Raw genomic sequence first — 13216 nt, 5'->3', positions numbered from 1 at the left:
TATATGTATATATATATATATATATATATATAAATACATATATCTGTGTGTATCCTCACTATTGTGTGTTGGCTTTACTGGACGAGCGGATCAGATGAGATTGAGATGAGACTGAGGACCACAGATTGTGATTTTATTCTTCCCATTGAAATACAAGTATGTATGACCGCAGACTCAGAAATCCATTTTCTCCGCTTATTTTATCTCTCACTTTGCTTAGTCCTATATATAGCAACCCGTCCTTCAAGAAATATCTCTGCCTATTGACTTTTATAGGCTTTATGCAAAGTCCGCAATTTCTACGTATTCCCATTTAGTTGATATATAGGCTCGGTGTAAATGGCAGAGGTAAAAATGGCACAGGTAAAAATGGCAAAGGTAAACATGGGTAAAAATGGCAGAGGTAAAAATGGCAAAGGTAACAATGGCAAAGGTAAAAATGGCAGAGGTAAAAATGGCAGAGGTAAAAACGGCAAAGGTAAAAATGGCACAGGTAACAATGGCAAAGGTAAAAATGGCAATAAAAATATAAATGAAATGTCATTTTCTAAAAAAAAAATGAAAATGGTTTTTATTGTACCCTAAGTATATCAACATACAAATCATTTCACATCCACTCCTGAAATATTTTTTTGGCAATCATGAACCACTGATTAAAACGTTGAAAAGTATATATTTTGGTGAATAAAATACGGGGCAGCTGCTAGTATATGACGTCACAGATCAAAAACTCAAACTTCTAACAACTTTCTTAATCTTTGATGTACCCTCCGCAAACCACCAATATATATTTTTTCCTGCTAATTTTACAGTAAGCCATTTGTCAGAGTGAACTTCCCCTTCAAAATAGCGCGATAGAATGGTAACTAAGAAACATATAAATTTAAATTCCTGATTCGCTATATACACGTTTCAAAATCATGCGGTAACCGTTACCATAGAAACTAGTTTAGGAACCTGACATCCACTCGGATCCATTATGATGTTGAAATATAAAAATTACTTTTATTACAGAGCGTTTTGTTATTTTTCTGTTATCCAAGTTATGCAAGACAGTAGTTCAAAGAAATCTCGAACTTTTTTATGTAGATCTACGTTTCTAAATAAGAGGATTGTCGACCAACGAAGTCCTATGTCAACATCCCCGCGCCAGACATGTGTTATAAGCTACTGTTATAAGCCTCAGGCAGCGAGGTGAGTTGACCAATAGGATTATGCGATGTAAATGTGGTAGAGTGTTGCTAGGCAGACGTCGTGTGCGAGCCAGTCACCCCTATCGTGTGGAAATCAGTGCATACCACTGGCGGGATTTTTCCTTTGAGTGTCCGCAGAGCTTATTTGGTCTAAGACAAGTCATCGTGCAAAGGCTTGGAAATCAGGAGCACCCATCATTTTCAATTTCTTCAGATAATTGTAAGTAATGTTCATTTTCGGCTAGAATTACTCGTACTAACAGGTTTCAGAATTATAATACTATGTGATGTCTATATAAATATAATCCCACACAAAATCATTATGAAGACGGACGAAACTCGGACTAGGCGCACAGCCGCAGGCATGGCAGGGATCATATGTTTGTGTATTCGATTATTGTAATCATATGGAATAATTAGACTGTATGTTCGCATTCCTGGTCATTGTATAGATGTTTTAGCAGACATATGGCTTGGAAGGGGCATGTGCAATTAACTATGTGCAATAGGCCCTTCATCGCTTTTTACCACCAGCTTATTCTCTAATATATTTATCCTCATCTTCTAAAATGTGTGATTTACTATTAAGTTTCATGTTAATTTTGCATGTCTTGTGGGAAAACTCCACTCCAAACTGTGCAAGGAATCTAAATCGTGGGTTATTCAACTTAGCATTGCCTCTGAAATGATTGATAGGTAATTGCCGATGACGTCATAAACTTGAAACTGCAAAATATAAAAATTGATGAATAAAGTTGTAATCCTTTAAACATTTTCGCCAAAACCCCTTTTTATGATTGTTTCATTTCTTTAAGAATCATCTAATTATAACGCATATTGTTATTAAATTATACCGATGATGATAGGGCGTGGCATTAAATATTATTCATCAACGCCGAAATTCCAAAGGGCAATTATAATCGTGAAAGATCAAATATTAGGCGTATAAAATTATGTTTAGTTTCTCGAAACTCTATCTCACCCAAACATGGGGCCCATGATGGAAGCGAATTTTACTCTTTACAAATTCATGTTATTCAGCCTTTGGCTGGGAATTTTATTTCATTGATAAATATAAGTTATCCATATCTATTATGTTCAAAGTTATTATTCATCATGTGTGAACTTATTACAAAAAATTACATTGTAAACAGTAGAAACGTTATCATGTTTTAGCTTATCGACAAAGCTACTCGTGTGGTGTGCTTTTATTTCAATTAAGCCTGTACTCAGACTTACAGTTTTGACATTAGAGGAACCTGTAATAGTACACTCTCCTCGTGTTCTAACTTATTCGTTTCAAGCAAAGTGATATTGATTATGAAAAACAGAAAAAACACGAAAACACGGAAGGTTTTGAATACGACTAAACACAAACATAAACTTTATTAGACAAAAGTCATATTTTGCATCGTGACAACAAATTTTACAGATTTATGTTCAGTTATGTCCCGAGCTATGCAGACCAAAATTTCTAAACTTATACATGTATATAATAGCCTTAAAGGCTATCATTTCCTTGTAAAAAATAAATGATTGACAGATGGTCGCATGTCATAAGGTGATCCAATTTCGCGAACAGGAAACAAAAATCCCCCCACAAATTGTTGATTTTGATAGGTATCAACATTCTGTAAATAATAATAAAAAAGTTTTGAGTCTCAAGTACCTTTATTTTTCCTTAATATGACTAATTAACAGCTAGTTATTACATTGACGTCAATGTAAATATGAATTTTGAAATGTGTTCTCAAACTGGACCTGCTGTACAATGTGCACATAAAATGGTGTCAAAAGTTAATGCAACATTGGATCACCCTAGTATTTTGCAATTTTAATCTTGTAACATCAATAATTAAATCTGTAAAAAAAAATCGAATGATTATATGTTTATATTGTATGCATATTACAATAATTAACAATATTTAATTTCATATCTCTGCCCCCAAAATGCCTGTCACTGTCTATATGCTTGTTAAAATGACTACATCATGGGTAGAAATGTTTGTTGCAATGATCCACAACATTTGTGTTAAATATTAAGATTACAAATTAAATTATTAACCAAATTTATTCAGTTTACTAATTTATTATGTCGCAGCTTAGAACCGACGGACGTGTATTTAATTCCTGCATATTTTCAAAGTTATCAATTTTTTTATAACATTTAGTTGTTCCCTGCTTTGTAACTGCCTAGAAATATGAGGCTGACAATCATATTACATATTATATTAAGTTGTTAATTAAGTTTGATTAACATTTTATCATTCACCGCATCCAGCGGCCTTGCCACCCCGTTACTTCAAAGTTAAAGGACAAGTCCACCCCAACAAAAAGTTGATTTCAATAAAAAGAGAAAAATCCAACAAGCATAACACTGAAAATTTCATAAAAATCGGATGTAAAATAAGAAAGTTATGACATTTTAAAGTTACGCTTAATTTCACAAAACAGTTATATGCACATCCTGGCAGGTATGCAAATGAGGAGACTATGACGTCATCCACTCACTATTTCTTTTGTATTTTGTTATATAAAATGTATGAAATGTTCTAATTTTCTCCACATTGTCAAGTGATACAACGATTAATTCCTCCCTGAACATGTGGAATTAGCATTGTTTAATACTATATGGTTCAGTCAAGTAGGTCCTTATTTTCAAATCTGTAAAAAATGAAATATTGTATCATTCAAACAATAAAAAACAAAAGAAATAGTGAGTGATGGACATCATCGACTGAGTCACCTAGTTGTGCATATCACCGTTTTGTGAAAAATAAGCGAAAATTTAAAATGTCATAACTTTCTTATTTTACATCCGATTTTGATGCAATTTTCAACACTATGCGAGTTTGATTTTTCTCTATTTATTCAAGTCAGCATTTTCCTGGGGTGGACTCGACCTTTAATGTGCTATAATTTTAGTTCCTGATAATATTGTATTGATCCAATTTATAGTAATATATTTAGCCTATAGTTCTAGCTTCAAAATGAGATCTTACTCAACAAATTTGGTCAAGATTCTGTGATATAGCAACAATTTATCCATGGCACCGTGTGTAAAATTGTTCATCCGCCACCCATTTTGCAAACCCAACTTATGAAATGCGACCAGATAGGTTTCAAGTTATGCAATTCTCTTTTCTGAGCTTTATTTTTAACACTTTCATAAAGTGCCAGGGGCAATTGTAGCACGGTGTAACATCTGCCCCTGAGGAGGGTGGCCAAATTTGGAAAGATTTTTTGTTTCTATCTTAGCATGGGTGTTCCTCGTTGGAATGTTAGTCAAATCGGACGGCATAAGAACATACTTTCTATATAATGAATTGGACGGCTATAGCTCAATTACACATTTGTCCAGAAGAAAAACATGTAATGCGAGATATTACTTTCCTACTAAACATGAGGAAGTTCCACGAACCGTTGCTTACACTCGAACAGCATGTGGAGCGATGAAATGCGCATGCTCTGTACTACGTGAAATGCTTATCCTTGTAGCTTGTTTCTGCTTGCAATGGGAGCCTCTGTTACATTTGCCCCGTGTTAAAATTGTCCCCGGTCTTCTCTACCCTAAACCTAACTCTTTAATAACCTAACACAAAACCCTATTGCAACCTTAACCCTACATCTTAAGGCGACTGCACACCTTCCGATTGGTCTGCACTCAATTTTGGAATAAAACGTGGTAGAATTTGATGCTAATATTGAGACTTGGAATATCTTACTGTGTAATGTTCGAAATCATCGTACGAATACCTATGTTCAAATATGTGACTCTGCTATCATCCTTCTTAGAATAAAAGCAAATTTAATATTTAGTCGTAATGACGTCATAGCAGTCGTACGATTGGCTACGATTTGAAACTAATTTGGCCTTTACTCCAAAATAAAGGCCTGCAATCTTTCAAAATAGTAATATCAGTATTCTTTCAATTAATTTTAACCTCAAATAAAATGATATGTTCCATTCACATTTTCAGAAAATGAGCAAAATGCGATTTGTTCCAAAATCTAATCGCGAACAGTCGCAAGGTGTGTGGTAGTCTTATAGACGAAATTAAACCCGGAGCAATTGTACATGTAGGAGCAAAGTCGGGTCACCGTAAACTCAACCACCTCGTTACTCCTAATTTGACCGTAAAATTCTTTGTTTGATCATTTGCAGGGAAACCTTTACTGAACCCTCATCATGACTGACCGCAAGGCCGTGATCAAGAACGCTGATATGTCGGAGGACATGCAAAGCGATGCCGTCGAGTGCGCCACCCAGGCCATGGAGAAGTTCAACATCGAGAAGGACATCGCTGCCTTCATCAAGAAGGAGTTCGACAAGAAGTATAACCCGACCTGGCATTGCATTGTGGGCCGTAACTTCGGCAGCTACGTCACGCACGAGACCAAGCATTTCATTTACTTCTACCTTGGACAGGTGGCCGTCCTTCTCTTCAAATCCGGATAAAAACATTTTAAGGTGCTTACATAAAATGAGACAACAGAACTGTTTCAGTGTTGACTGAGAGGATGGAAGCCAAAGTATTGTACTAAGGAGAAACTAGACAGACACTTCTTGATACCATGATTCCAGAGCCTTTCATTGTTTCATAGTCTATATAAGTAGGCCCGATAACGTAAAGGGAATTGGTGAAGGGGGGGGGGGGGGAGTGAAGACGTGAAAATGATGTTGCGACACTTACACATAGTAATCACAGTTTTTTGTTTAAACGGGCATGTTAAATGTACTTGACTGTTTAGTAAGACGCTGCAGTGTACACTCTACATATTTGTCGTTTACAGGGGGGTCAGTGCTCATTGCATAACTCTTATGAAATTCTACAAGAACTTTCTAGCCCATGTGCCTTTTATTGACGGTGCCTATTGTGTTATTTATGTTTATAGGTCATTGCTATTGTAATCAGAGTGATTTCGAAGATTTTCTCTCGGTATTCAACACAGCTACCCATGAAGTTTGTTGAAGGTGAAAGGCCAAGTCCGACCCTCGTTGATGCTAGAAAACCCCTCAGAGCCATGACGGATGATTTGTAGGGTTTTTTGAGGCATTTTTCGGCCAAAGTTGATATTCATATTGGGAAGGGGGGAGGGGGAAGGGGCGTTTCATGAGGTGTTTTTTGTTTTTTGTCGACAAATGTTAAAAACTACGGTAAATCTTTCCATCTGATTGGCGGATAGCACTCAGTGAAAGTCAATGAAAAAAAACATGTGAAGCTCCACTGGGTAATTCACATCGTTGGATCTCGATGATCATGCTCCTGAAAACAAAGAGTTGCCAATGCAAATCTGTTATTCATATATCCTAACACAATGCTATTGACACTTAATATGCTAAGTACTTTTGTTTGTAGCCCGCCATATTAACGTATGCCTTTACTGTCTTGGATTATTATGCCCTCCACATCCCCCGTCTTGCTTCTGATAGAACAGGGTAACATTATTCCAAGTTATTGATAAAAAAAAAAGGAAATGGGTGTGAAGCAATTATGCAGTACAGTACGCCTGATCCTACATTGGACATTATCCATTACATTAGATTTATGCGAAAATTTTGTAATATCTGTTACATTTGCATAATCATATACGTATCACCTTCTTTATATACCAAAGAGTCAATGTAGATTCAGTGCAGCTACACTCATATACACTGTAAAAAAATGAAGTGCTAATTTAGCACTTACAGTGCTTGCATAGTGACTGCACTACGAGTGCTGATTTTTTAGTTCAAATTTAAACTAGAAAATCAGCACTCGTAGTGCAGTCACTATACAAGCACTTTAAGTGCTAAATTAGCACTTCATTTTTACAGTGTACCTTGATACTTTTCTGTTTATTATCATTTTAGCCTATACATCCATAAGTAGGGTCTCTATACATTGTGTATTTATTTCTCTCCTGAATCTACCACTTTGACGTTCATTTAAAGTAATAGTTGGACCCACAATGTTGAGTTCAGGATGATCAATAATATTGTCCAAGCCTAATTAATAGATATAATTATGAGATTATATTGCCATTCATTTCATTTCCATTGTGGCAGGGTGCGCGTGTTTTTACAATGGCAACTTTAAGAATAACATGTTCTTGATGCAGTTGCTCGCAGGGGGGCGGGGGAATGTTCGAGAAAAGTATGATAATAGATAAGATTAAAAAACTTCATTCCAAGTTGTACTAAAAGCAGCCGCCATTCTTGGTTTGAAAAGATAAATGAGATTTTATATTGTAATTATTTATGTACTTGTTATTATTAGTTTTAATATCATGATATTATTATCAGTATTATAATTATCATCTCATATATGATTATGACTTTAGAGCAGTATTTTGTTTTCTTTAGTATTCATGAGAAGTACAAAAAAGAAATCTTGCAACTCATCAATACACATAACTCAAAAGCGAGTACCTTTGATACAGTTCATATTTTAATAAATGATGTATTATTATTATTATTATTATGTATACTGTGTATTGGATGTACGTTTTGTTTGGATTCTGCACCCATGGGCTCGTATTCTGAAGTCCGGTTTAACTTAAACTCAGGTTTAAAGTTGTGGTCGAAGTATGGGAAGCCAAAAGTATCAAAATTTTTATTAAGTTGTATGTTTCATATGTTTACTGTGCTCTTTCCTGATTATTCGATGGTGAAGACAATCATCTATTAATACTTCCTACACAATTATGAATGATTTGAGAGCCGAATGAGTTGAAAGTATGATATCTCTACTGTTAGTGATTATGTAACAATTGGCTGTCCATACTTAACCACAACTTTAAACCTGAGTTTAAGTTAAACCCGACTTCAGAATACGGGCCATGAAGGTGTTTTTTCACACCCATTTGGTCTACTATGATCTCATCTCAGACGGTTGCATTCTAGTTCTTTACAGAACAATTAATACACCAATCATTCGGTATATTGCCATCTAGCTCAACATTTCTTCTTTTTGAAATTCAGATTCCCTCTCCAGCCCACTTTTTCAGCACCACTTAGTCTATACAGTCATGTAGGGCGACAATTTGATGAACTGTTGGTAACCAATTTTTTATTTGACAGTGTGTAAAGGTAGGATATGTATAAACATATAACGGTTTCTGAACTAAAAACTGTATTACAATACTAACTATAACCATATGCCGTCTGAGATATTTAGACCGGCCTGCATGAGCAAATGTTGTCACCAACTAAAACAACATACCCGAAATCCCAAATTGATGTTTCTACCAAGTGTTTGTACCAAATATGTTTATTCCATTTGTTATGATTGTCATGAACGTTTGAAGACCATACAGACCCTAAACCGGTGATACCAGCATAAAACTTTTCGAATCCATTGCCTTTACACGCATGTATTTCCCCCAATCAGATATATCATTCCATAAATCATGATTATGACATTTCTACGCTTTGAAGACAAAGTTTAGACCATGTGTGTGGGAAAACATGGATGTGCGTGCCTGCTTGGGTATGCTTGTGTGTGTTAGGGTGACTATTATGAGGTATATCAAGTTGTACTACTTTTCGACTTTTTTTCAGCTTCTATATTTTGTCTTTACAAAACATAGAAGCGTGGAGCGCTGTGGCCCATTGGATTAGTCTCCGGACTTTGAAATAGAGGGTCGTGGGTTCGTATCCCAGCCATGGCGTAATTTCCTTCGGCAAGAAATTTATCCACACTGTGCTGCACTCGACCCAGCTGAGGTGAATGGGTACCCGGTAGGATTTATATCTTGAACGCTTTAGCGCCTATCAATATGGCGGCTTAGCTACAGCCGTTATCATGATCATGACATTTATACGCTGTGAAGACAAAGTTTAGACCCCCGGGGAGTTTAGACCGTGTGTGTGTGGGAAAACATGGATGTGCGCGGGTGTGCTCGTGTGTGTTACCGTGAATATTATGAGGTACAGTTGAGTATATGCACATAGAAACTGCGCTATATAAATGGACATATTATTATAATATAAATGGATCTTTAATTTGCAAATTTGTCTAGTTTTTTATTGTGGTCAACAACATCCTTGATAATTATGGTAAGACTGGATTACGCAAAACATCTAACAATGATGCTCAAGGCTTTTACAAGGAAGTAATATTTAAAAAAAAGAGGGGGAAAAAACGGCGACCCCGGGGGGGGCACTTCCATTCACGAGTGGATACCATGCGCGACCATGGGGTCTCGAAAAGCACCCTAAACACGTAATTTCCATATTCTGAAAATGCACCCCTTAACAAGTATTGGCGCGTGAAACCCTACCCTTAACAAGTATTGGAAACAAAACGATAATCTTGGCAAATATTCCCTGAAATGAACCCCTAAACAAGTACAGGAATGTTTTATTGTTACGGGTCCTTCAGTCGTCGGCTTTACCTTATTTGGTTTAGTACGACCCCACTTTCTACACCTCGCGCAAATTCGACCCTAAGCACGTAATTTTCCTAGCGAAATAGACACCCTTTTTTCATTATTTTTGTGTTTTTGACACCCTTATCACGTTACGTACGTAACGTGCCCTATCGTGAAAAGGACATCCTTTTTACGTGTTTTTTTGGTCGCGCATGGTATCCACTCGTCAATGTAAGTGCCCCCCCCCCCCCCCCGGGACGGCGACACATTTACTCCTGCGACAATATCTCAGAGGGCAAAGTGTTAGAGAGGATTGTAATATAATTCTTGGTTCAAAATAACGTAAAGATAACGATTAGGATTTATTTAGTTTGGTGGTTAACTTCTCATCGGAGTTGTCGCCCGAGCAGATATCATTGTACCAAAAATACAATTATAATTAAGATCTATGTCGCCTTGAAACATTTTTTCTCCTGATATTTACATCTTAGATATGGAGTCTTTCACTTTGATGCGCTTATTCTGATCGAGGTTATAATTACGCCTCTTTATAATACAATTATATAATGGATGTAGAAACCAAATAGTAATATTTGTACAATATGCACCCGTAAAACCCCTTGACATCGCCCAGAAGAGTTAATCATTCACTATGTGACATTTGACGAGTTAAACATGCTCCTAGCAAAACCAAAGCAGAAACGAATGGAAAGGCAAACATCACTGTTTGCAGTGCGAAATTCCTTCTTTTGTGAAAGAAGGTAAATAGGCGGGCCCTCTTCCAAAGTTTGAAGTTATAAGCTATAGTGAAAAGTGTTGCATTCCGACCAATGAAACAACAGTTAGCAGGCATGTACGTCATCTGGGACGCGTTGGGGGAAAGGAGTACTTATAAAAAACGCATGTTCCGTATGCACGTTTTTGATTGGTTGAATCGGGGTTTAATAAGAAAGGTAAAGTCCACCCTTGAAAAATGATTGAAAAAACGTTTAGGACAAGTGGACAAGATGGACTCACGAAGACGGACGTTTTGGGGCAGGTTGACTGGACTTCAATTAAGAGTGGAAGAGTTATGATTGATCCGGTCAATCTCAACTGTATGGAAATCCATCAATGTCAATTTTTTCTTCAGGAAATTTGCACATAAAGAAAATGTTTTGAACAAAACATGCAATGTAGATGTTGCTGGATTTCCATAGTCATGATAGTTGTGGTCAATCGTAACCCTTCGTAAGACGGGGCCCTGGAGACCAAGTCGGGTCTTCTCTCGTGCTCTACATGCAGCTCCCCCCATTCTCCGACTTAATAAGTCAGCCTTCTCTCATCAACTAAAGCCTCTCTCAAAACTCAACCAGCCTTCTACTCAAGCCCGTCACTTGTCTACTACTCAAGCTTTCCACTCCTTCTGGTTTACAGCCCGCTCAGGACGACACTCATTCCGAAAGGAACACTTTACTTTCTAACCTCCACTGCCTCACCTTTTTCACGTCTACCTCTATCCACTTTTATCTCAGTCCTTCCAGGACGTTACTCTAACACATTAACACATAGTGTACCGTAAACCACTTTCCGCGAAAACTTTGTTTCCATGACAATAAGGAGAACATTTAGAAAAATTACATAATAAAATAAAAATGAAATAGGGAGTGGGTGATTTCATCGGTCTCCTCATTTGCATACTGAAAAATACGTGCATAAAATTGTTTTGTTAAATTAAGCTAATGTCATAACTTCCCAAATTTACATCCGATTTTGATAAATATTTCAACGATATGCTCGTTTGATTTGTTTTCTCCTTTTATGAATATCACCTTCCCCCCTCCCCCCCCCCTTTCCCCTTGTTTTTAACAGGGTGGACCGTCATTTAATCGGCTCACGTATGTGTAGGCCTACGGTCATAAACCTTCCTCAAAAAACAATAATTGAAAGAGAATATATATATATATATATATATGTATATATTGTAAAGAAATGGATGAAGAGAACAATGGTAGGCGTAGCTTAAATCAAGGTTCCCCAGAGCTATCTACCCTTTGGAAAAATTGGTGATGCCGAAAGAATGTCCCTGCCGGGAATCGAACCCGGGCCCCCAGCTTTGAACGCCGGAGCCTTAACCACTAGACCACAGAGGCGGGTTAGTGGCTAGGGCGACCCCGATCCGATAGACCGTCAGATAGACAGATTTTCGACACTATACCAATTATAATTTCCTTTGTCGGGTGAAGGTGGGTTTCGAACAATGACAAGCCGCCATGCTTCAGCTGGATCAAAGTTATGGCTTTGATACAGTACACGTATGGGAGAAAGTATACAAATGTGTAAAGTTATACATGTACAACAGCTTTAGCAACTCTTTTTATTTAAATATTGTAAAGAAATGGATGAAGAGAACAATGGTAGGCGTAGCTTAAATCAAGGTTCCCCAGAGCTATCTACCCTTTGGAAAAATTGGTGATGTATATATATATATATGTATGTATGTATGTATGTATGTATGTATGTATGTATGTCAGAGATCAAGAATGTAACCACATGTTATTTTGACTCGTAGCAACACTGAACAAGAGTATTGTCACTTTCATATTGTTCCATAAAATTTATTTGGCAGTCTACTATGAATTGCGTAATCTAACCCATATAGCAGCAGTGATGAATGTTGCGACATTGAAATATTTCATATCAGATTCATGGTAAAACATGTAAATATTCTTGTAACACATAGGCCTTCATATACATGTTATTTATATACAAGCTTTAGATAATAGAACTGAATGGATATAATTTTAAACTTGATTTAGTGACTTGAAAAGGTAAATTGCCCATTTGTCTACTGCCAACTCGTCCACTCATCACATGGTCTACCTTAATTTGGTCTAATGCCATTCCGTCCATCAACATTTTGTCCAACAAGTCCATTTGGTCAAATCATCACTTTGTCTAATCACAAGTTCGTCTAGTACAATTTGTCTCATAACCAGTTGGTCCAATATCCATTTCATTTTCATTAATTTCGCTCAATTAACACTAAGTCGAATTAGACAAAATGCTCCTTACATGTATGGGCTTAATGGCTATTGGACCAACTGGATATTAGATGAATATGGTGAGTGGACCGTCTCTCTTAAAAAAAAAACACCTCAAAGCCCCCCCCCCCCCAGAAAAAAAGAGAAAGAAAAACAAAGCAAATTCAATTCTTTCCTCTGCATGATTCAAACCCACAATATTCAACCTTGCTTTAAAATTATATGAATAATATTAATAATATCAATAACAATATGCAACCTTTATATACATGTAGCACTATACATACAAATGTTTCTAAGTGCTGCATACTATGACCCCCTGATTTAGCATGCCTACACTGATAATGCACCAAGATGACTACATATTTGAGTTGTTAATAACTTTCTGATTTGTGTTTATAAATGAATATTGAATATTCACGAGGTGTATTCTTTGACTGAATAAAACCACATTTAGCCCCCAGAGTCATACTGCAGGGCTTCCAACCTTGTGAAAACAGTTATATGCACATCGTCATGAATATTCATTAGGTGGACTGATGATGTCACATATCTTTCTATATCTTTATCTTTTTATACATAATAGAGCATGATCGGTTAAGGGTTAGCATTGAGGTGAAATTTTTTTTTTAGGTATTTCTATCA

At 36.6% G+C, this 13216-nt stretch overlaps 1 protein-coding gene across 1 annotated transcript; it reads left to right on the top strand.

Annotated features, from left to right (window-relative positions):
• The first annotated feature begins 1324 nt into the window (after window positions 1-1324).
• On the top strand, window positions 1325-7651 carry LOC129263673 (dynein light chain 2, cytoplasmic-like). Its single transcript, XM_054901571.2, has 2 exons — window positions 1325-1413; window positions 5359-7651. The coding sequence occupies exon 2, from the start codon at window positions 5383-5385 to the stop codon at window positions 5650-5652; it is 270 nt and encodes an 89-aa protein (XP_054757546.1). The 5' UTR covers window positions 1325-1413; window positions 5359-5382; the 3' UTR covers window positions 5653-7651.
• Window positions 7652-13216: the final 5565 nt, after the last annotated feature.

This window comes from Lytechinus pictus, chromosome 6 (assembly GCF_037042905.1).
Source record: "Lytechinus pictus isolate F3 Inbred chromosome 6, Lp3.0, whole genome shotgun sequence".
Taxonomy (NCBI): Eukaryota; Metazoa; Echinodermata; class Echinoidea; order Temnopleuroida; family Toxopneustidae; genus Lytechinus; species Lytechinus pictus.
This window is presented reverse-complemented; position numbering and strand designations above follow the sequence as displayed.

Excerpts from the sequence above, each read along its gene's own strand:
- LOC129263673 (XM_054901571.2), top strand. The coding sequence starts at position 5,383 with ATGACTGACCGCAAGGCCGTGATCAAGAACGCTGATATGTCGGAGGAC.